This window comes from Pocillopora damicornis, chromosome 1, assembly GCF_964200805.1.
Source record: "Pocillopora damicornis chromosome 1, jaPocDami1.2, whole genome shotgun sequence".
In the NCBI taxonomy this organism is placed as follows: Eukaryota; Metazoa; Cnidaria; class Anthozoa; order Scleractinia; family Pocilloporidae; genus Pocillopora; species Pocillopora damicornis.
This window is the reverse complement of record NC_142670.1, coordinates 9,072,022-9,093,305: the sequence shown is the minus strand read 5'-3', so window position 1 is coordinate 9,093,305 and position 21,284 is coordinate 9,072,022. Positions and strand designations below refer to the sequence as shown.

Sequence of the window (21,284 nt, the reverse complement as noted above, 5' to 3'; positions counted from 1 at the left end):
CAGGTTTTAGCACTGGTAATATTCTTGACCTCCACTGCCAACATTTTTTAGTGACTTATTGCTTTCAAGCCACTCTAAAATAATGTAGGAGTAGTGTGCCTCTTGGTTCGATACTCCCATCTTTTTTTTTCACCAATTTCAGTAGCTTTTCCTCTCCACAACTATTTAGAAGCCAAAGCAGCTGACGTAAAACCAGGGTAAATGGCCTTAAATCAGTCCAGAAAAGGAACAATCACTTTACCAAAGTAAATTTGCTTTTCTTCAAACCAATTAAGACTTTTAGGTTGATAGTATGATCATTTATTTGCATTCAAATCCCTATAATTTCACCCCAAGTGAAACATATGAGTATTTGGTTGGTTACAGAAGCTCATTTTGTGAGCTTGGGCTACCTGTGGTCTGACCACTTTCAATAGCTTTCACCTTAGCAACATCTGACTATTTTCTTTATTTTTATAAACCAATGATGTTTGCTGGGTGACTCTCTCTCTTTTTATTAGAATTAGTCGTTTCTAATATATAATTTAATGACGTATTCATTTAATAACTAAAACATCAACCTTGTAGGAATTGAACTAAAAAATTGATAATTGAAATGTCAACTGAAGGTTTATTCTGTTGCTCTATTAACATTTGACTGTGTGTTGTCACTATAAACTCCTCGGCCCAGTTGTGGAGAGGGCAGATAATGTTATCCAGTGGATAAACTACTATCCAGCAGGTAAGTGATTGTAAAAGGTACTGTGCCATCCAGATATCCACTGGGTAGAGATTTATCCAGTGGATAGCACTATCCAACCTTCAAACAACCGGAGCCTGATCTTCTAGCTCTTGAGTATAATAACCACAAAGAAAATTTTGTAATTTTCATATTTCACAGCAGGTATCTTAACTTAAGTAGCATCAAAATGGCTTATAGAGAGAGTTCTTACTACTGATTTATTGGAGGAGAGAACTCACACAAAATTCCCCAGTGATCACTAGGAAATCTGCAACATCCAGGAAGCCTCTCCATTCCCACTAACATAAACTGATTTGCTTTCAGTGCATTCTGGCCTTGTGCAGACCTAACAAAAAACCTGTCAAATCTTATTCTTGGCTTGTTGGGATAAGGCCAGTCTAAATTGTCATTCAATCTGACATCCCAAGAGTACTGCGCATCAGCAGGTCTCCCACTTTCCTCCCATGCATCGACTACACCACTTGGCAATCCTCCAAAAGCTGACAGCTCTTTGTCCCGCAGATTTGTGTCACCTCCAAATATGGCAGTAGCATTTGCATTTGCAGCCTGTTCTGCCATGCTCTTCAAAACTTGTTCAAGTTGTCTCACCCGCTCAGCTTTGCACTGAGCTTTGCTCTCAAGGTGTGAGGTCATAAGAGTCAGTGCAATCTTGTTTTTAAACAAGACTGGCTGACAGAGTAAGTGACGTCCCATTTTACTTGACTGAAAATGTGTACACTGAAAGTCACCTGTGGTTTTGATTGATGACATCTTAAGAAGCATTATGTTGAAGTAAGCATGGGTGGGTCCATATTTGCAGAAATACCTTAAGTATGGAAAAAAAATTGTAGGTTTAGGTTATTCCCATGATAACATAACTCTCTGTGTGCTGATTCGTAATAGTTAAAATTACAGTGCTTTCAATAAGACCTTGCAATTACCATGTATACTTTGAAAGCTTTCAAGAAAACTCACAAAGTGAGACCTAAAACACCTTGAGATCTACCAGAGTACTCTCAGTTGCCCCTCCCTCTTTAATTAAGTGTTGATGAAAAGGATTGATTTTGAGTTGTTGTTGTAAGTCTCCTCACTCGTCAGCTTAATAGTGTCTTCATAATAGAAGGAGAAAATAATGTTTTGATCATTCTTAGGTGAGAAAGAGTTAAACCTGAACAACAAAAGTTACTGCTGCAGTGGTAGTCACTGTCAGCGCTAATTTCTCATTTCCCTAAAAGGTATGCAATTTCATTGCAGAATGTTGCACACACAGTAGACCAACCTGCATTTTTCCCTACCCACTACACCCCTCCATACTCAGGATCATAATTTCCTTCGCAGGCATTGTTTGAGATGTCAAACCATGTTTACCTTTCTTGTTAACCAAATTAATATAGTGTATTATAAAATTTCAACTAACCCTGGGCACTTTGACTGAAATATGGGCAGAGTCTGTTGAACAACCTCTTGTAAGAATACCACATCGGGTTTTTTACTGTTGATGACACTGCACACTGTTCGTGTTCTTTCCAAAATATTTCTATCATCCAGGCCATCAACATTCCATGACAAAACAGTTAAGTTTTGATTAGTTTCTTCTGCAGTGGTTGCACTGTAAAGAATCAGTGTTTGGTATTAGGAACATCAGATTTATCCATTAGAGTCCTTTGTCAGGGCTTCAAGTACAACCTCTTACAATCAACCCTGAATTTCTCGAACTTAATAATGCTTTTAATGCCCTGAGATGGACTTGTATCAATGATCATGATGTTTTCTTGTGGATGTACCTTACCAAAAATCATGTATGCTAAAAACTAATTTTCAGGTCATGAATATTACATTTTTTTGAAAAAAAGTGAATTCACATGTAGCACAAGTGCAAAGTTGTAGCAGTGACAAGTGCAAATTACAAATAGCATGTGCACTCTTTCAAAATTTTGTCTGTCTTGACTTTCTGTCATGTTTTTTCATGTGCATTACTTTAAAACAAGAACATGATTTCTCCTGCAATTTAGTGTTAGTAAGCACTTATAAATTTTTCAGACTACAAATTACACATGCCCACAATTCTGCTGTTTTTGAAAAATGTGCATATTTACACAAAATTGCACTGAAAATCATGTTATTAGCTACACAGACATCTTGCAAGTTTGGACAATTCATTGTTTCATTTTACACTGCTCTATTGAAAAAATCTAAAACATGTTGGTAAGTCAAGAAGGAGTAAGGGCAACAAATTACACAGTAAAAATAATGACAATAGACTATCATATAAAAATATGGAAGTGAAGTTCTTGAAGCCAAACAGAAGAAAGAGTCTGGATGTTAGGTTGCATGGACCTCTAGAAAGTTCTGTTACAAGTACATGTTGCAATGAAAAATTCTCATAACCTATCGAAGGACCCATCTTCAGAAGGGGAAACATCATCAGCATCATCAGAAATCTGAAAAATAAAAGGATGCATATGCAAGATTATTGGGGCTGTCTACAAGCTAACAATACTGTCAATAAAACTCATTTCCATCTTGATTATCCTGTTTGCTAAACTTGTACAGGAGAGTTCTGGACCTAGATTCACAAGCCTAACTGTGTTTCCTGAGCAGAAGATATCATCAGAGGACAAAGTCAATTATGGACTTTTTGGTGATAATAACTTGTGTTCAGTTTCTGATCTAAACCACAGTCAATGTCACTGACAACAAAATATGCAAAACAAGTTAAGGAACTGATTCCTGTGAGTGGGCTATAATAAAAATTGCAGAAGAGAAGTCTGAAAAGATTAATGCTCTTGATCGACACAAGTTAAACCTGGCTTGCTGGTACCGTGCCTAAATATTTTCAACATTTTCCTTGGCTGAGAGACTGACCTCAAGATTTCACATTTGCCCTCTACACTTTGCTTCTCAGCCAAAGATTTACTTCTTAGACAATACCTCAGCAATGCACATTATCAAGCAACATACCAGCTGCCTGAAGAAGGTTAATTTATTAACCCTTTACACCCTAACATCAGTATGCAAATTCTCCATACTGTTCTCTATACATTTCCTAAGGCCCTGACAAGGAGAATTTGTTTAACAATCAAAAGCTTCTTTATTTGGTGATCATTTCCTTTATTCTCATGATCTTAAATGAATGATTCAGCAGTATTATTGTAAGGAGAAACTAGAAGGTGATCAGTCTTAGGGTTAAAAGGAGTAGTTACTTACTCTACTCACCATAATTGGGTTTCCCTTTCCACCATGCCTTCCTTTGCTGACATTAGAGTCCAAAAAAGCATTCACAGCAGACTGCAATATTCAGCAGAAAATTGTATGATAGTACATTACTTTATTCTGACCCAACACCCTGGTATCAGTATACTGATTCTCCATACTCTTCTCCATATTATTTTCTAAGATGCTGCCAAGGAGAATTTGATTAACAATCAAGAGCCTCTTTAGCTGGTAATCATTTCATTTTTTCTCATGACTTTAAAGTGTGATTTAAGGGTGATATTGTGAGGGGAAAATTAATTAGAAGCAAATGCTCTAAGTGGTTACAGAGTTAATTAAAAATAATTTTAAGTATTGATAATATTATTGCTTTGAAGGGTGATTATCAAGTACTTCACATGTACACTCTGAATTTGGCCAAGAATTACCAATTTATTGTTTCATATAAAAAGTTAATGAAACTCATAAACCTTTTTTTTTTTTAAGGCTATCTGAGTAAGCCATTCAATATAATGCCTAAAATTATGGCTACCAGTAGTAAGTCAAATTTTGCCTGCAGTCTTCAAAAATGTAGTCTCTAACCAACAGATACAATTACTGACATTTAATTTAAGCCAGGCAATTAATATAATTGTCTTAATTTCACACATTTTCTTAAATATGTCTCAAGGAAAATTGTTCATTTTTTTAAAAATTCTCCTCCTTTCATGTAGTTAAAACCATTAATGGTGAGCCAAAGAGTAAATGGCAGTTCTACTGTCAGTGGAAATTGTGTTACATCTTGTGGTTCAATTCTTCCTGTTGTGGTTGGTTTAAAATTTTGAAAACAAATTAAATTTTTAACTCAAATCCCATTATTTTAGGTTCAAAAAAATAGGCAAAATACAAAGAAAGTGAATCTTTTCATACGTTAAAATGAATTGAAAAATTGTAACCAGAAAAAAAAAAAAAAACAATTAATTGCAGCACAGATAATTAACCAGCCAGAGACTTAGAGCACAGCCACAAAAATTTCAATAGGTTTAAATAAATCAAATGGGTTATTGCCATACTTTCAAAATATAGTAAGAGAGAACCAAATATAGAAAAACTTTTGTTGAACATTTTATTCTTTTAGCTGGGAAAAAAAAAAAAAAAAAAAAAGGGAGAGAGAGACAAAAATAGAGAGACCAAAAAAAAGGAAAAAAAATCCGCATGTGAGTTTGATGAGTGCATTTTAGACAATCAAGCTCTCTCCATGATAACTCGCAACATAAAAACCAACACCGGTAATGGATGATTAAAAACAATCACTGATGGTTGGGTTTGACCCAATAGCAAATGGAAGTCAGACAGGTAGTTTATCAAAGCTTAATGCATGATTGATAATGACAAAAACCAAATAATGAAATGATAATTTATAAATTATCTGAAAAGGATTGGTGGCCAAAGGGAGGGGGGGGGGTTTGGTTGAAGTGCACTGAACGTCTAACTTGCGTGATTTTTGTTACTATATTTGTTCCAACGTATTGGAACAAAAGTTCTGTTTTCCATTCCTGGGGAGGGAGGCAAGTTCATGTATCTGCCCCTGGGATGCATCCCTCCGGGAAAAATTGAAAGGTATTGGGTCCTAAACGTTTTTCAGAGCTTGCAACCGATTTTTCTGAAACTTAGTATGTTAGCTAAATTGGGTTTGATCAGTCAAGAATTGAGGACAAGATATGTATATTATTTCGCTGTTTGAATGACGACTTCGAGTTGACAAGACTGTGCAAAACCTGGAAAAATGTTGTGCTATAGAACACTGACCTCTACATTCCAATTAGACTGTTGTAAATAGCGCATCGCCGTAACATCTTCAGCCCCAGTTACTGCCATGAACTCTTGAACCAAATCAGTGATATCGTCGCTGTCAGCCATGTCGTCAAGACTCGACTTGTGGACTGAGAGGATAGTTGGTAGTGTTGTGCTTGTTAGCGAAGTTGGAAATATATCGATAAAGTAGCTCCTTACAAGTTGATTGGACAACGATGGATCGAGAGAAATCGGAGTATCTCCTCGTTTTCATCGACTAACTCCGGAAACTTATTCCGTTGAATACGCGCGCGCGAAACTGAGCAACCAGGCCTTTGCTATTTGACATTAATGCGCCAAGTGATTTTCCATTCAAGGAGCACTTATATTCGTACTGTTTTCCAAGAATGGTGGCTTTGCGATATATAGTGTGCTTATGCAAGAGATTTACGGAGAAGATGCTCAATAATCCTGCTGCAACGAGTGGATAGTCGTCAGATTTGCCTCGGGTGATTAAACATAGGGGAGTAAAATCATGGTTTTCTATTTAATGTAGGCGAATTTATACTGCGAATGGTACAGCTCTAAATTTATTAATTTGTTTTACACGTTTAGGTAGATTTAGGTAGACCCTAGTTTCGAATATCGCCATGTTTTCCTCGACATTCTAATCTCGTATCGCCAGGTGTAAAAGGTGATATTATTAATCTAAGTGGAATTTAACGATTCCCAGTTTGAAGGTCTCAGGGAGTAGCAATAATTTTAAAGACCTTGATGGAACCTGGAATCTACTTGGAATAGCTGTTACAAACCCTTGATCGGACATCAACTTTGGCTACTTTAGCATTATTTCTTTCTAAGTATTTTGTTGAGTTTGTGTCTGTCGCGTTAGAAAATACAACTTTGCAAGCAACTCCCAGCTGACAGTAAATCGCAATTATTACGACCGTGTGGCCTTGGCGAATAACAACGCGCGCTAAAAACAGGCCGTGTTATTATTATTATTATTATTATTACTATTATTACTATTATTACTATTATTACTATTATTACTATTTTTATTATTATTATTATTATTATCGTTACAATTGTTCTTGTTTTTTGTGATTTGATCTTTATTATTATCCTTAGAAATCTCATTTTTGTTACTTTCACACTTGTTAATAATTCAGGGTCGGCCAGGGTTTTTGGGTATTCGGTATTCAGGGGCGTTTTAAATCGGGTATACGGTATACTGCAGCTTAAATATGGGTATTCAGTATACCACTTTCTTTGAATTTCAGGTATAAAGTATTCAAAGCTTCGATTATTTTTGGGTATATTTGGAGGAATTTGGGGTATTTTGGGGTATTTTGTCGATTTTTTTTTCGGGTATATTGGTATTCCACTACCCCCCCTGGCCGACCCTGATAATTACCTATAGCGAGTCAAAGTTGGTTTCATTTTTTCGTGCAGTATTATCACTGGACATCGTATAAGAAAGCGAACTTTTAACTGTTTAGACACTGACTGAGCAATAATTGGTACAAATCCTCCCTCTCCTGTTCATTAAGCGGGAAGATTGAAGGCTGGGTAACAAGGAAGCCATTTTAAGTCAACTTTAACAAGGTAAATAAACTGCGAACGGTTTGGCATTGATAAAATTCTCAGCGCGCGTTCAGTTTGTATAAAAACAGATAAAAAAATGTTAATGTCGTCCTTTCGATTGCTAAAGAAATCACGGCAAATTACTCGATAAATCAAAATTTAAAGCTCATCATCAAATGGATTATCACCTAATTGAAATAGTAACGCGAAATTGAAAGTCATGGAGAACGATATATTTTCTAGAGAATTATTCAACGAAAACCATATCCGCAGGTTTTGTCTCTCTAAGCGCGGCTGACAGTTTTAGTAATTCGAAGCGATAACCTTCCAATCGTGTTTACCAACAGCTAATAGCACTGATTTAGCAGTGGACACAAGTCATTCCCGAATATAACTGCATCGTTTCAGTAGAAAAATTCAGGTTGTCAAGATCACTGACAGTTTGACTTGTACTCGCATAAATTTTTCATGCTCTCGATTCACCTGAGAATAATTAGTCCTAGTCAGAAGTCACACTTCGGCGACTTACTTGCGAAAACAAACATTCCAAGTAAAAAATCAAGTTAGAGCGCTTAAGCGTCGCAATCAGTGATGTTTCCTTTTGCTTTTTACTTTCAATAAACAGCTGTTTACTTCAATTGATAGCAGTAGCTTTTTCTCAGGCCTCCGCTAGCTCAATGCCCTTTCTCGGTTTGTGATCTGATCTTTAATTTTGTCCGTGATCCGAATCGAAACCAAACCGAGCGCGACCTGTTCTCCCCACATGACGTAATGCAATCCCCGCAAAAACACTGATCTTCGATTCAACAGTTGGACGGATGGTTTTACGCTTGTTAACCCCGGAAAAAAAATCTTGGCGGCAAATCTAGACGCAACAGTGGATCTGCAAATAAGAATTTCCAAAAAAAATTCTAGTCATTCTCGGCAAAGTGATTTTTGCACTTCGCTTAACTTGATGGTGATCGCTGAAAAGAAACGACCATGAAGAAATGCCGGCTGATTACCTTCGAACCATAAAATCTTTAACAACTTTAGCGCTTTGCCTCTTTAGTCTTCTGCAGATTACTGGTATGTATTTTCTGTATTTCTACGGAGACTGCCAGAGTATGATTTGAAGGTTTTAAACTTTGCTAACTGTAGTTTTTCATCACAGGTACCCGAACAAGTTTTGACTACTCCAAATCGACTTTCACTTGCGAAGGCGATGGAAAAGTGATAACATATGGCTTTTTATCGGCGAAATACCAAGTTCACAGACCCTCGCCTGCTTACACTCGTTTTTTAAGCTCCGTCACTAATTTCCATGGCTGTGTTAGGCGCTGTTGCCGTTTGAAATGGTGCAAGTATGCTTTGTTATCGCGCCGTGAGTGTTACCCGAGTTCCTGCAGTGAACGACTTTGCTTGTACCGGAAACTCCGGAATAATGATGCTTATTCAAGCCCTGGATACAAAGCAGGTTTTAAAACTGCAGTACAAGGTATTCTTAAACTTGATCTGTACTTATCTTTATTTTGTTTTCACTGCACGGTTTTCATAAACCAGCGAATACGCGATACCCGATACCCTTGATCCACTGGCAGTGGTGTAATTATAACGGATTTAGCCAAGCATAATTTCAGCAAATAGGTCCCTAGCATGGCAGCGGGTGTTTAATTAACACAGGGTAGATTTTTGTCTCTACACGAGACATTTTTCTTAGCAAAATCGTGGCTACATTTTTCAATAAAAGCATTTTTTGTTACAACTTTTCTCTTTTCGTAAGCGCACGAATGACAGAGCGAAAATGCCATTCATGATCTCAGCGTACAGGAATGAGAAAGCTACACACACTAAAATCTTTTGACATTTTATGTCTTTTTTCCTTAATAGCCCTTGTAATTTTAATTGTTGTGTTTATTTTTATGTCTCTTCTTGATTCTTCCAACTGTTCCGTCCTTTTTATCTAATCCAGATACGGTCAAACTCAGCCAAAACGATATTTTTTGGATCGGAACCTTTTTTTTTTTCCTTCGTTTTCGAACTGATGCCATCACTCGCCTTTACAATCACCACCAATTGTTTCATCATTTTATTTCAAAAAAACGCTTTTTTTATTTGATTCACTCGTTTTATTTGTGGCCATATTTCCGTCCAGACCATCACATTCTGTTCTGAATCCATTCCTCATCACTTTTATTTCACTTCAATGAAATCAACTTGTTTCTGCTAATTATTATACGAATCCATTAGTTTAGAGAAAGGAGAAAAAGCTAATCTTTTCTCATAGGGGAAAAATTTACTTTGAGCATGTCGCAGGAAGATTTTTTGTTTCGAGGCAGAGAGGTAGAGAGTTAATCTTGTTGTTTTTAAAAATCCATTTCTTCTGCTCGCGCGAGTTTTGAATAATTTTTTTTTCAAGATTTGCCCACGCTCGATCGGGTGCAAGTTCACTGCTAATTTTAAGTCAAATCCATTTCCTGTAGCGTGGCCAGTGAACACAGAATCGCTTCGGTGAGGCTCGTAGCGTGAAATGCGTTTCCCTTCGTGCGTTTGACTGGGCATTTACGCGGCTGAATGCGTGAAAAGGGCTCTTTAGTGTATATCCGAACTTTTTATAAGCGGGACTTTCGATCACTTTTGATAAGCCACTGCCGATGGTGTAATGGGCAGCTGTGTCACAAGGTGAAACCCAAACACGACAGCCTGCTCGCTCCACCAGTGACCGGCTTTTAACTGAAACTCCCGCATTAGCCAAACTAATGCGAATGAAGTTCTTCCCTGCTTTATCTTGAAAATTTTCAAGTCGAAATTACCGTGCCATCTATTAAGTTTAGTCATAGCTTCGAAAATAGTTGGTGCTTCATTAGTTCGGCTAAAAACCGCGAAGGCCCTTGGTAATAGGAAAGGAAGATTCCTCAGCAAGGCAAAACCAATTTATCAGTTCAAAATTAATTTAGGTGCCTCATTCTCCATAAATCTGTGCCTTTCGTTTCAGTTCGTACTTGAATTATAGCTTGTTAACTTATTTGGAAGCTTCTCAAGCCAAAAAAAAATTGTTCTATAAAGGAGTTTTAATTTTTCTCACAGATTTTACGCGACCCCCTCTCAGCGCTGACAATTGTAAGAGAAGTGCCATTATATTCAACGCTACATTAGTGAATGGTTATCAGTCTGGAAAATTCGTGGACCATGGAGACCTGGGCACGATCGCTGCATGCCAAGACATGTGCTGTCAATCACCTATGTGCGATGTGGCATTTTTGGCGGGAAAGCGGTGTTATTCTGTGTATTGCCACAGTGAATCTCAGTGTCTATGGACGCCATCTAAACACAACAAATACATGCTACAACTTTCTTACATCCACAGTGCCCACCGTATTTCAAACAGCGGTAAGTCTACTTTGATGCCATGCGCCGCGTATTGCACACGAGAATCGGAAACTCTATGAGTAATGAATTCCAGTGAAACAGGCATATCAGTTCTCCAAGAATTTTCAGTGTGAAGGAGTTTAAAAACAGTGTAGTCGACAAATAAGGAGCGTATTTTGGGGTATTGTTACTTCCCTAGGATGGGATGTTATACAGCAATGTCAGTATCTGACCAGCTGCGCACCTACCCCTCCCAAAACCAACACTTACTCTAATTTGTTGTCAGTTTGCTGTTGTTGAGTTAGGGGAGGGATAGGTGCGCAGTTATCCAGATACTGACATTTATCCGATGTTATTCCCTTGCAAGTTTCCCCCTTTACCCCGCCTCCCCTCCCTCACGTATTTCGTTCGGTAAGGTTTCCTTAACAGTCTGACACATCTCAATTATACTGTGGCTGGAAAAGCACATGTTAAGAGTTTTCTTGGTTAAACCTTACAATTTTTGTTGTTGTTATTTAGGGCCGTCGCTGAAGGCGAGTCATCCCACAGAGGTCTCCCTGAGAGTGGAAGCAGATGCAAGACCTATCAGGAATGACAAGACTGAACGCAAACAAACAGCTGCCATTGCAGCGTCCAACAGAACAGAGAAACACCGAAAGGTGTCAATGGCAACTCTCAACAAAACAAAAACTAGAGGTGGTGAAGAAAACAAGGTGTTGCCACCCAGTCATTCCAAGAGCTTGGCTGGTAATACTGTGCGAGCAATGCCACATAGGTACGGAAAGGGTGGACGAAGTGAAACAAAATCGGGTAAGGCTGCTATAGGTGTGTCACACATTGGAGAGAAAGCTGTGTCACGCAAAGCTCTCAAGGGAGGACACTCCTCGACAGCACGAGCTGCAAGGCCACGTACCTCAACGTCACAAACTGCTAGGTCACGTTCGGTAATGTCACGCGCTGAAAAGTCACCTACTGCCAGGTCACTTGCTGCAACGTTACCTGCTGCAACGTCACGTACTACAACGTCACGTGCGGTAATGTCACGTGCTCTAATGTCACGTCACAAGATCAGCACCAGAAAGACAAAAGGTGATTTAAGAGCAGTACAAACTTCCAGTATCAGCGGAGCTAGAAAAGAATTGAAAGACAAAGGCTCAAAAATTACCGCGTCAAGGAGACGCAAATCCACGACTACTATGGCGAGAAACGTATCGTTTCCTCATCCGTCGTCAAACCAATCCACGTCAAAGGAACTTATGAGGAGTCCAAACCCTATGTTTGTGGATAAACTTTCTGCGTCAGCAGCAACCACTCCTAGCACATCTCATTCTTTGAAGAAGTCATCTCTTTCCAAAGTGAAGACAGAAGATTTAATCCAAGCCAGATCACGAGCAGTGACCATAACAATGGAGCAGAAAGTTCCAACTCAACGAACTGCTCAAGGTAGGGGAACAGAACATCTTATTCTATTAAAACAAGGAGAGTCACCTTTTAGGCTGTCCACCTTTTTTTCTTTGTCTAATAGATAAGATATTCTCTTAATTTGTTTGGCAGTAGAGTAATTGTCGATCGCGAAAACAAATGATGTCGATGTATCTACGAGAGAAAGGGCTACCCGTAAAAACAAGTTGTTGTTTTTGTTTGTTTGTTTGTTTTAATTTCTCGAAGCGATATGAACCTTAAAGGTCAACTCTGCCTCGAGCACTCGGATGTAACTTTGAAGGTTTTGCAATTAGGCCGCAAATTTGATGAGCAACTCTATTGAGTTATACACCGGGTCGATTTTGTCCGAATTCGTTTGGTAAACTATGAGAAGTAATAATCAGAAACAAACTAAGAAAAAAAAATTGTGAGATGTCGTCGTCGGCGGGGCATCAAGCAGATGTCACACGTTTTCGAACTTCTACTCGTAACTCGAGTCTTTCTTAACGCGATAGCCAGTACTTGAGGGGAACAAATTTTCTTCTTAGGAGAGTTCCATAGCACTAGTGTCCGACATGTACAGCTGTGTTCAATTAGGAGGTCATGTGGGGGTGACATCACACGCATGTGCAGTTCCTAGCTTTGTGATCGAGGCTCTCAGTGAGAGCAGCTATTCTAAGTAAGTGACCTCAAACCTGTTCATAGATCAGATAATGGGTAGTTCTTACAAACAAAATTAGGTCAAAGATGAACAGGTAAGTCATTTATTAGCCTAAACTTCGAATTATTTTAGGCAAGTAAAACACATGTACAGTTCATGTGATTTCAGGCGTATCTGTTTTTAATCTCGTTGCCAGGGTTCCTGGTTTTTAAAACTTTCCTGTTCGAACTCGCTTTGTTGAATTATTTGGAATTTCTTGTTCCTCTGTAAAACGTTTTAAGTGGCAAATTCTCATATTTGTTTTCAACTTTACTTTTAAACTGGTGTTGACAGGCGAAGCTAGATCAATATCAACAAACGAAATCTTGGCCTTCAAAATATTTCGGACAGTACCACTTGATCATTAATTTAGGGCGATAGCATGGTATCCATGTTACTTATGATGTATCAGTTAGATTACAGAGAGTGCGAGAGGTGAAGGAAGTGATATCCAAAGGGTTTGGAGATCTTAAAGATGTATTGTTTAGGTTTACTAATGTTTTTATTTGACATTTTCGAGTTTTCTCCGCAGTAAATGACGTTCTATTTACAAATAGAACCTTGCTTTGATTTAAATAGGAAACAGTTCTTCTCCAGGCAGAAGCACTTTTCTTTTACGCTTTTTTTGTTGGAAGAATATCCAGAGAAAAACTTTAATCGATGGGGATTTTTAAAAACTACCCAAACCCGTTTCAAAGTCGATATATTTTGTCGTTTTCTAACGCTTCTTTTGATCTCAAAATACGATGCCTCTTTAGGCGATAAGAAAAAAAAAACATATTTCCAATTTATCGATGAAATGTCGTCGTTATAGACTCTCTCATTCTCATAACCTAAAACTGAAGGAATGTTTGGAGTTGAGCAATGAGAATTAATATTTCAAGCTTTACACGTAAGGAAATAATTCTTGAAAGACTCAGATGTCAACTCACCAGACACCTGCTCTGGGTAGTGAGCTATTTATCAGTCTTATCTTTGCTTCATTGGTCTGCATCTGAAATTACCACCAGTGTTAATTGTTTGTCGAAGTCAACATAATCCCTTAGGTCAGATACTATGAATGGAGCACCGGCCATTATTCAAATATTTTTGAAGGTAAAGAGGTAAGACGTGGTGAGAAGCGAAAAACTGTGGGTGTAAGTGGGTTGATCTTGTGAGTGCTGATGACTTTACGCGAGCAGATGCAAGGTGACATGAGAGAATATGCTTTGAATGAAAGCGTCTGTTACGTCTGCCACAGTTACGGTTGATTTTATATGGAAGCGTTCATAAGTCTTGCTTAGAACTTGTCTCGGAGTTCCTGTCTCGCTTAGACTTCTCATAATTCAACAGATCCGGCAGGTAACCTTTTAAGCTTTCTAGATCGCTGTAAACACCGTAAGCAATTTCGAAATTGTATCACAGGGGTGAATTTCAGCCCATGGCTTTGTTCATATTCCAATTGATGACCTATTGCGTTATTTTCGGGGGTTGATTCTTTTCTTTTAATTTTGTTTTGTTTGGTATTTTTTTCAATATTATTATCATTGTTTTTCGATCTCTATCGGCTGTTTTAAGACGAAGGTAGGGTGTAGTTATTTATTTTAAGAAAGATCGATAGATCAAGTTTCCATCTTCTTCAAAAATCAAGTTTTTGTTGTCCTACCTCGTTACTTTTACCCTGATTTTGCTAATGGTATATATAAAGTTTCATCTTTTTGCACTTGTGAAGAGCTGTGAAGAAGTAACTAAATACTGTTCATATTGAAACAAATTTCCAACCGCAAAGTAACTTTTATCCTATTTACATCTCACAGCACACCGAACAATAAAATCTGGTTCAGGCTCACTCAGTCGTGATACAAAGGATGCTCGAGGAAGGAAGCATTCTCCTCTTCCAACACCATCTAAAGAGAGGACGCTGCGCTCGTCGAGATCATCTGAAACCCCAAATTTATTTTCAAGGATCACAAGTGCATTCAACAACGCCAATGCCACCAGCGAAGCAATTCTGTCAACATCTCTGTCTTCTAAGGACGTTGGAGATGACACGTCAGAACTTTCGGGTCTGTATCATCTGATATCCTTTAAAGACATAAATAAGTCGGAGGAAAATGTAAGTAATTTCCCGACTCCCTCTATAACCGTGTCTAGTCGTGGTGCGAAGAATTCTCGTCACCGGGATTTGGCAACGATGCTGGCCGAGCTGGCAGGGAAGAGTTCTCGTCGTACCACGACGAGTAATCCGGCGCGCATTCTGGAAACATCCTCAACAATAAATATTACACCCATGGAAAGCGCTCTCCCTGGGAAGGAAGGTAAGTATCGTTGTTAAATAATTAATTTTATCGTAGTTGTGTCTTTTTGAGCGAGGAATGGGTGACGGTGAGATAACACTTTATGTCTGGAAACTCCTTAGTGCTCAGTTAACTTATGTTGCCACAGATCTAGTTGACGTCATATTTCCATTCTGCTGCGTTTCCTTTTTGGTTTTTTTTTTCGGTATTGTTTGTTTATTTATTTCAAGGATTTCCTGACTAAGGTTACACTCCCATGTCTTGTTTGTTATCTAAATAACATCTTCCAAATCAATGTTTTGAACCATACATCTCATGACTCGACTACGATGTTATCATTTGAGAAGGCCGGCTTTTTAACTCGAAATGGCTTATCCGCGCTTTAGTTGGAGTTTAGTCTTTTTGGAATAGTTAGTCCAAAAAAAAAAGTGGTATCTCTAATCTGTTAAATTAAAGCCAAAAATTCAGAAATGAGATCTTCTAACTGAAATAAAACAAATTTCCCCCAAATTGCCTATTTTCTATTTTCCTAGTTTTCACATTTTCCAAATTTCTCTATTTTCTCTCTTTCGATCGACCCAACAGTTTTAATAAATCTGTTGGTTTACAGACCATTTTATTTTTATTCTGCTAGTTGAGGAAAGCATGGTGACGAGCAGGGAAACAACCCTTCCAGTCGACGTCGCAACTCCCTCGTGCCATTACGGTCACGTGTACTACAACTACTCTTTACTGTATGGCCGAAAGGCAGGAAATTTCACTGAACATGGAGAAGTGGAGAATATGAGCGAGTGCCTCCGTATGTGCTGCAAGGAAACGTCTTGCAAAATTGCTCTCATGCTGGAGCAGAATTGTTATTCCGTGTCTTGCCGCGGAAAGTTTTGTCAAACCGTGCCTGTGAACCCATTACAGTTCAAGCCGAGAATTGCACACGTTATTAGACCTAAAGGTGAGCATAGAATGTTTATTCTACGTTCCGAAGACATAATGTGTCAAAAAAAATGACTGGAACGCACTGTAATTGTTTTTCTTGGAATCAAGTTATGCCGACTAAATCGCTCAGCTTTCATCAGTCTGTTGGAGGTATGGTTACACAGCATTGAAATATGTAACCACTCGCTCAGAGAAACCCGATGGGAGTATGGCATCCTTTGTACAGGCCCAAGTGGCCCATGGGGCCGGCGCTTAGCTCCGGTTTTCCCAGCATGAAGCAGCAAGGAGTATCGATCCGGGGTCGAGCGCACTAACCATGAGGCCACTGCGCCTCCACGAAAGAGTTTTGTAGAGTTTTGGCTTAAAACCTTGCAGTGATCGCATTTACCAAGTTCTATTGCACAGGCGAAGATTTTCACTAAATATTCCCTTTTCAATATAAGGCGACCTAGTAGAGATTTTCTCGACCTACAAAAATTTATCTTTTTCTCAAGTGGTGTCTGTTTATCTCTTTTCCTGCAGTCATTTTGAACACCAACTCCGGCTTCCCGTTCTCCTCGCCAAACCATTCCCATCACCCTCCTGGAGGAGTCTCTTACAATGTTACGCTACGCCAGCACCAGGCTCCTCTCGGAGTAGGTGGTGGGAAAGCTGAGCACCACAGCTTACCAAAGGCGCGTGGCGAAGACCAAATCAGCCAGCTGGACGAGGGTAACCAGGAAACCAACAAAAACGACACCCAATGGAACAGCCCGTCTAGGTTTCCCTACAGATTGTTTGAGATTTCTTCGAATAGAAAAGTACAGGATAACGGAAAGAAGCAGCGAGAGTTCTCCTTGAGAGAGTTTGATCGTTTGGATACTCTTCTTAATTTATCCCTTATACATAAACAGCGTGCTCTGTACATAGCAAAATATTTAGTCGAGATTGGAAAGACAACTATGGAAACAGGCTTGAGAATGGTGCAGATCCATGGTGGAAACAAAACGCAGCACGATCACCACGAGGATGCGGTTAAAATCGGTCGACGCTTGATTTCTGCTGGCGAGAAAATTTTGTCCCGTGGGGAGAGAGTTCTTAGAAAGATTATGAATCCAGCTGGTAAGGAAAAACCCAGGAGACATAGAACAAAGATACCAGCTTCGAGAATCTCAGAAATTCCAGTTGTGACGCCAGTTATTAAAATGATATCGCTCTGCAGTCACGGTCCGTCTTACTACGGCGTCACTCTGCTGGGGGGATTTCGTGCTGGGCACTTTGTCGGACACGGCCAAGTCGACAGCATGCAAGCATGCATAAAAAAGTGCTGTGCCAACCAGGATTGTGATTTGGCTTTCATGGTGAGGGAAGACTGCTACTCGGTTATTTGTTATCATAAGAGTTTGTGTCGCAGCGTGAGAGCGAAGCATGTCAAGAAATATCAACCGCGTATTGCGCATATATGGAGAGGTTCAAACCACCAGAAAGAAGGCGTTAGCGGTCAAGGAAAGTCTCCAGCGCAGTCACAGAGCTACATGATTGAGAGGAAACATATTGCAGCTGGATCTGAAGAACAGAAAGGCGCTGTAATCTCAAAAAATCATATGAAATCGAGAAAGGCAAGCAAGGTGGCTGCATTAAGACACAAGGGAAATGGTATTGTGTCAGGTAAAATCGGTTCGCCTTCGCAGCCCCGTATCCATAAAGGCACTCACACACCAAAGACTAAGAAGGTTGGAGTTATGCAGTACAATCACTCGGAAATAAAAAAGCGTATTTCGAGTACTAAAGTTCACTCCCATTTTTCTTCGAGTGCAAGTTTTAAGAAACAGTTTCCTGGCAAAAATGATGACAAGAAGCAAGGTTCCGTCTTAATAAAGGCTAACACCCAAGCTACTGACACTGAGGACCACTTACACTCAGTAAGTTACAAAGAACCAAACCTCGCTGCACGTAAGCCCAAAGTCAATGACAACACATGTCGTCACTCTGCTATCCAGCATAATGTTGGACTCCGTCGTGGCTTGAAAACAGGAACATTTGCATATATTGGAGAATTTTCCGATATTACGAAGTGTCTGAAAGTATGCTGCCGTGACCCGAAGTGTGATATAGCATTCATGTTAGACCAGTCATGTTATAAGGTTAACTGTGCGAATGAATCAGTTTGCCATAGTGTTCCGTATCATCAGCATCAGTATTCCACAAGCGCAGTGTTTATTCGCGGGCGTTTTCACAATAAAATTTCTTCAGTTAGTGGACTTCAGCGAAAAGAAAGTTTCTCGCCTACAAAGAAAGCCATTTTAGGGACTGGCTTTGCAATGAGAACTGTCACTTCCCGAAAAGACATTCACGATTTGCGACAATCAGAAAAGACGACAAAAAGGGTCAGGGCACCGCATAATGGGTCCTCTGCTGAAAACAGTTCGGATAAGACAAATAACATGAAGCCGTGGATCGAAGAGAACATAAAGGTTAATTTCTCCACAATTCTACAGCATCCCAATCAGAGCATAACATCTGGCTTTTCCAAAGTCACAGGAAACTTCCATGGCAAAACCGAATGGAAAGTCGAGAACATTAAAATTAATCTTTTGAACAAGGAAACATTAAAGAATTTGTCGCCTGCAGAGGATCAAAAATCTACTTTAACAAAACCTTCTGATCATATTGCACGCCAGAGTCACCTTGACACGCGAAACAAAGTTCCTGGGAAAAACTTCTCGGTCAATAAGTCGGTCTCGTTTGACGATTTCTCTACAAAAGCTGAGCAACAATTACAGAGTATTTCAGCGAGGAATTACGGCAGAGAAGGAAAAGCGTTGAAAATCAAGAAAGGAGAAATCGAGCAGAACAGTTCCTTAAAAATGAGGATTGATTTCAACACTGGGAGTGGTTTGTTCCAAGGTGAGTCAGATTATTACAAGGAACATCAACATCGCAACAAGTCGTTTAATTCTGATTTCTTCCAAAATTTCCACCCAGATGAGGATATACATGGCGAAAGTGCCAAGACAGAGCATATAACGAGTGGAAGCGCGAGTTCAGATGGTTTTTACGGTTACGAATCTGGATCATCTAGTCCGTACACGAGCGGTTCTACGCCAGATTCGTTTCACGAATCAGCGGGAGGTTCCGCAGACTTCGATGTTGATGGAAACTTGCAAAATTGTTCCACCTACTCATACTATAATATGACACTTGGAGCAGGACTAAAAGCGGGGAATTTCACCTTTTTTGGAAACGTTACTTCAACAAAAGACTGCGTAGCTCGTTGTTGTTTAACAAAGGGATGCGATGTGACATTCGTGGTACTAAATAGATGTTTCCTAGTTGATTGTTTTAGTGATGATTCGTGCGATATTATTAACGCTAGAAACACCAACAGGTTTAAACCTGTGGTCACCTTCGTCAACTTAACGCTTATAAGCACCCTTGTTGAAAAATCGTTTGAAAACAGTAGCCTCGTGTCGGATATTTCAATTCAAGGTGACAACGAAACTAACGAAGTGTCGAATACCCAAGTTCAACCGACGCATGAAATTGGCATCAGCGTGTCCCGAACAATGGAATCGGAACGTAATACGCGTGTTACGCAGAGTCAAGACTCGGTTTCTTCCCCTACAAGGCTGCACCCGTCGGAGTGTATTTATAGTTTCCCCCTCCGCAATGTATCCTTCCGAATCGGGCGGAAAGCTGGGATATTCATAAATCACGGGGTTGCCAAAAACGTTAGCGAATGTGCTGAGTATTGCTGTCTATCTCTAACCTGCGACGTGGCATTCATGATATCCAACGATTGCTTTTTCGTACGTTGCCACAGTGACAAATCTTGCGAAACAAAGACAATCCGAAACTCTACATTCTATCCGAGGATGATTTTTGTGAAGAAGCATGGAGTCACGCTCAAGGGCAGGGCACACAAAGCTGCAAATGATTTGTTGGTAAATCCATCACCGAGCTCCCCATGGAGTTCACGCATTCCAACAAGGGCAACACTTTTCCCAGTAAACGTTTCCCTTGATTTGCCTCGAACCATTGCGTTAGTTACTTCACTTTACGCACTACAAAGTTTGGTTGTAACAAAATCATCTGTGCTTAGTGTGGAAACGTCCATTCCGACCGTTACCCCTTTAGAGGAGAAAGGACCTAAACGTGGAGAGCATGTTTTCGATCCGTCAAACCTCGTGGAAGTGAAGACAAACGGTTCTGAATTTTGGTGGCAGTACTACTCACCAGACGATGGTCAGATTAGAAATTCCAACTTCACCGTGGAAATGCCCAAAGTTAAGAACGACAACAGTGCAACGCCAGCCATTGCGACGAACAGACCCGTTTCGCAAACTTTAAATGGCACTTTGCCTCATAAAACAAAAGAGCGTAGACATTGCAGCCATGCTAAGATTATAACTGGGGTAACCTTGACGGGTGGTTATTATGCAGGAATATTTACCAAACAGGAGTATGTTGAATCCATGCCAGAGTGCATCTCAAGATGCTGCAGTTTGCCCACTTGTAATGTTGCTTTTATGGTCAGCAACATTTGCTATGCTGTTCAGTGTTTCAGCGAGGAAAAATGTACTACTGCTAAAGCCCACTATTCAAGAAAGTATCATCCACAAGTCTCTCACGTTCGCAAAGGTTTTCTAAATATTATTCAGGGAGATTTCAAAGGGAAGGTGAACAGACATGATGCCATAACTGGGAAGCTTCGTTGTGTGTTGGAGGACGTCAACGAGCCGAAGCACCGAGTCAAGGAAGGAGCAGTCCTTGTGCACACTACGGCGCATGATTTGGGTGACTGTGCAAAGCTATGTTGTCAGACAGAAGGTTGTAAAGTTGCCCTGCAGGATAATGGTACATGTTATTCATTGAACTGTCATACTAATATGACTTGTCCAAACGCGAACTTGTCACGCAACATTGAAGCGACTTCCCAATCTTTGGTCGTAATAAAAGACAAGAAGCAATCGGAAATGCATCCAGAACGCGACCTTACCGAAACTTGTCATTTCAGTAGTGTCCTTCACGAAGTTGTGCTGCGTGGTGGCTCACAATCTGGAAAGTTCAAATACCTCACCGAAGTTGACAACATGGCCACTTGTATCAAGGAATGTTGCAAATATAGCGTTTGTGACCTGGCTCTCATATTGAAGGATAACTGCTTTTTGGTGTCATGTCACAGCGAGGTCCTTTGTGAACCCATACGATCCCGCTCATCTGACTACCATCCGCAGATTGCGTACAAGATCAAACGTGGAAAGAATCGACATATTGGTAAGGCAGGGTAGCGTCTACAGCTTTACTAGTATAAGTAAAATTTTTATGGTCT

The 21,284-nt window shown here is 39.7% G+C and overlaps 2 protein-coding genes across 3 annotated transcripts in view; one reads left to right on the top strand and one right to left on the bottom strand.

Moving 5' to 3' along the window:
* Positions 1-277: 277 nt before the first annotated feature.
* Positions 278-6,226, bottom strand: LOC113678016 (tyrosyl-DNA phosphodiesterase 2). 2 transcript variants are annotated; one of them, XM_027194887.2, is made up of 5 exons: positions 5,723-6,226; positions 3,938-4,009; positions 3,110-3,162; positions 2,139-2,330; positions 278-1,547 (listed from the first exon to the last, which is right to left on the bottom strand). In XM_027194887.2, the coding sequence occupies exons 1-5, from the start codon at positions 5,831-5,833 to the stop codon at positions 932-934; spliced, it is 1,044 nt and encodes a 347-aa protein (XP_027050688.2). In that variant the 5' UTR covers positions 5,834-6,226; the 3' UTR covers positions 278-931. The 2 variants fall into 2 exon arrangements, with proteins under 2 accessions (XP_027050688.2, XP_089056727.1); XM_089200601.1 differs by having other exon boundaries at positions 3,929-4,009; positions 5,723-6,008.
* A 2,057-nt stretch (positions 6,227-8,283) lies between these two features.
* Positions 8,284-21,284, top strand: part of LOC113678014 (uncharacterized) — a 47,360-nt gene continuing 34,359 nt past the window's right edge. The window contains exons 1-7 of the mRNA XM_089214909.1: positions 8,284-8,362; positions 8,448-8,771; positions 10,361-10,663; positions 11,162-12,085; positions 14,561-15,061; positions 15,675-15,989; positions 16,496-21,229. Coding sequence (XP_089071035.1) covers positions 8,284-8,362; positions 8,448-8,771; positions 10,361-10,663; positions 11,162-12,085; positions 14,561-15,061; positions 15,675-15,989; positions 16,496-21,229 — 7,180 coding nt within the window. The remainder of the gene's footprint in view (positions 8,363-8,447; positions 8,772-10,360; positions 10,664-11,161; positions 12,086-14,560; positions 15,062-15,674; positions 15,990-16,495; positions 21,230-21,284) is intronic.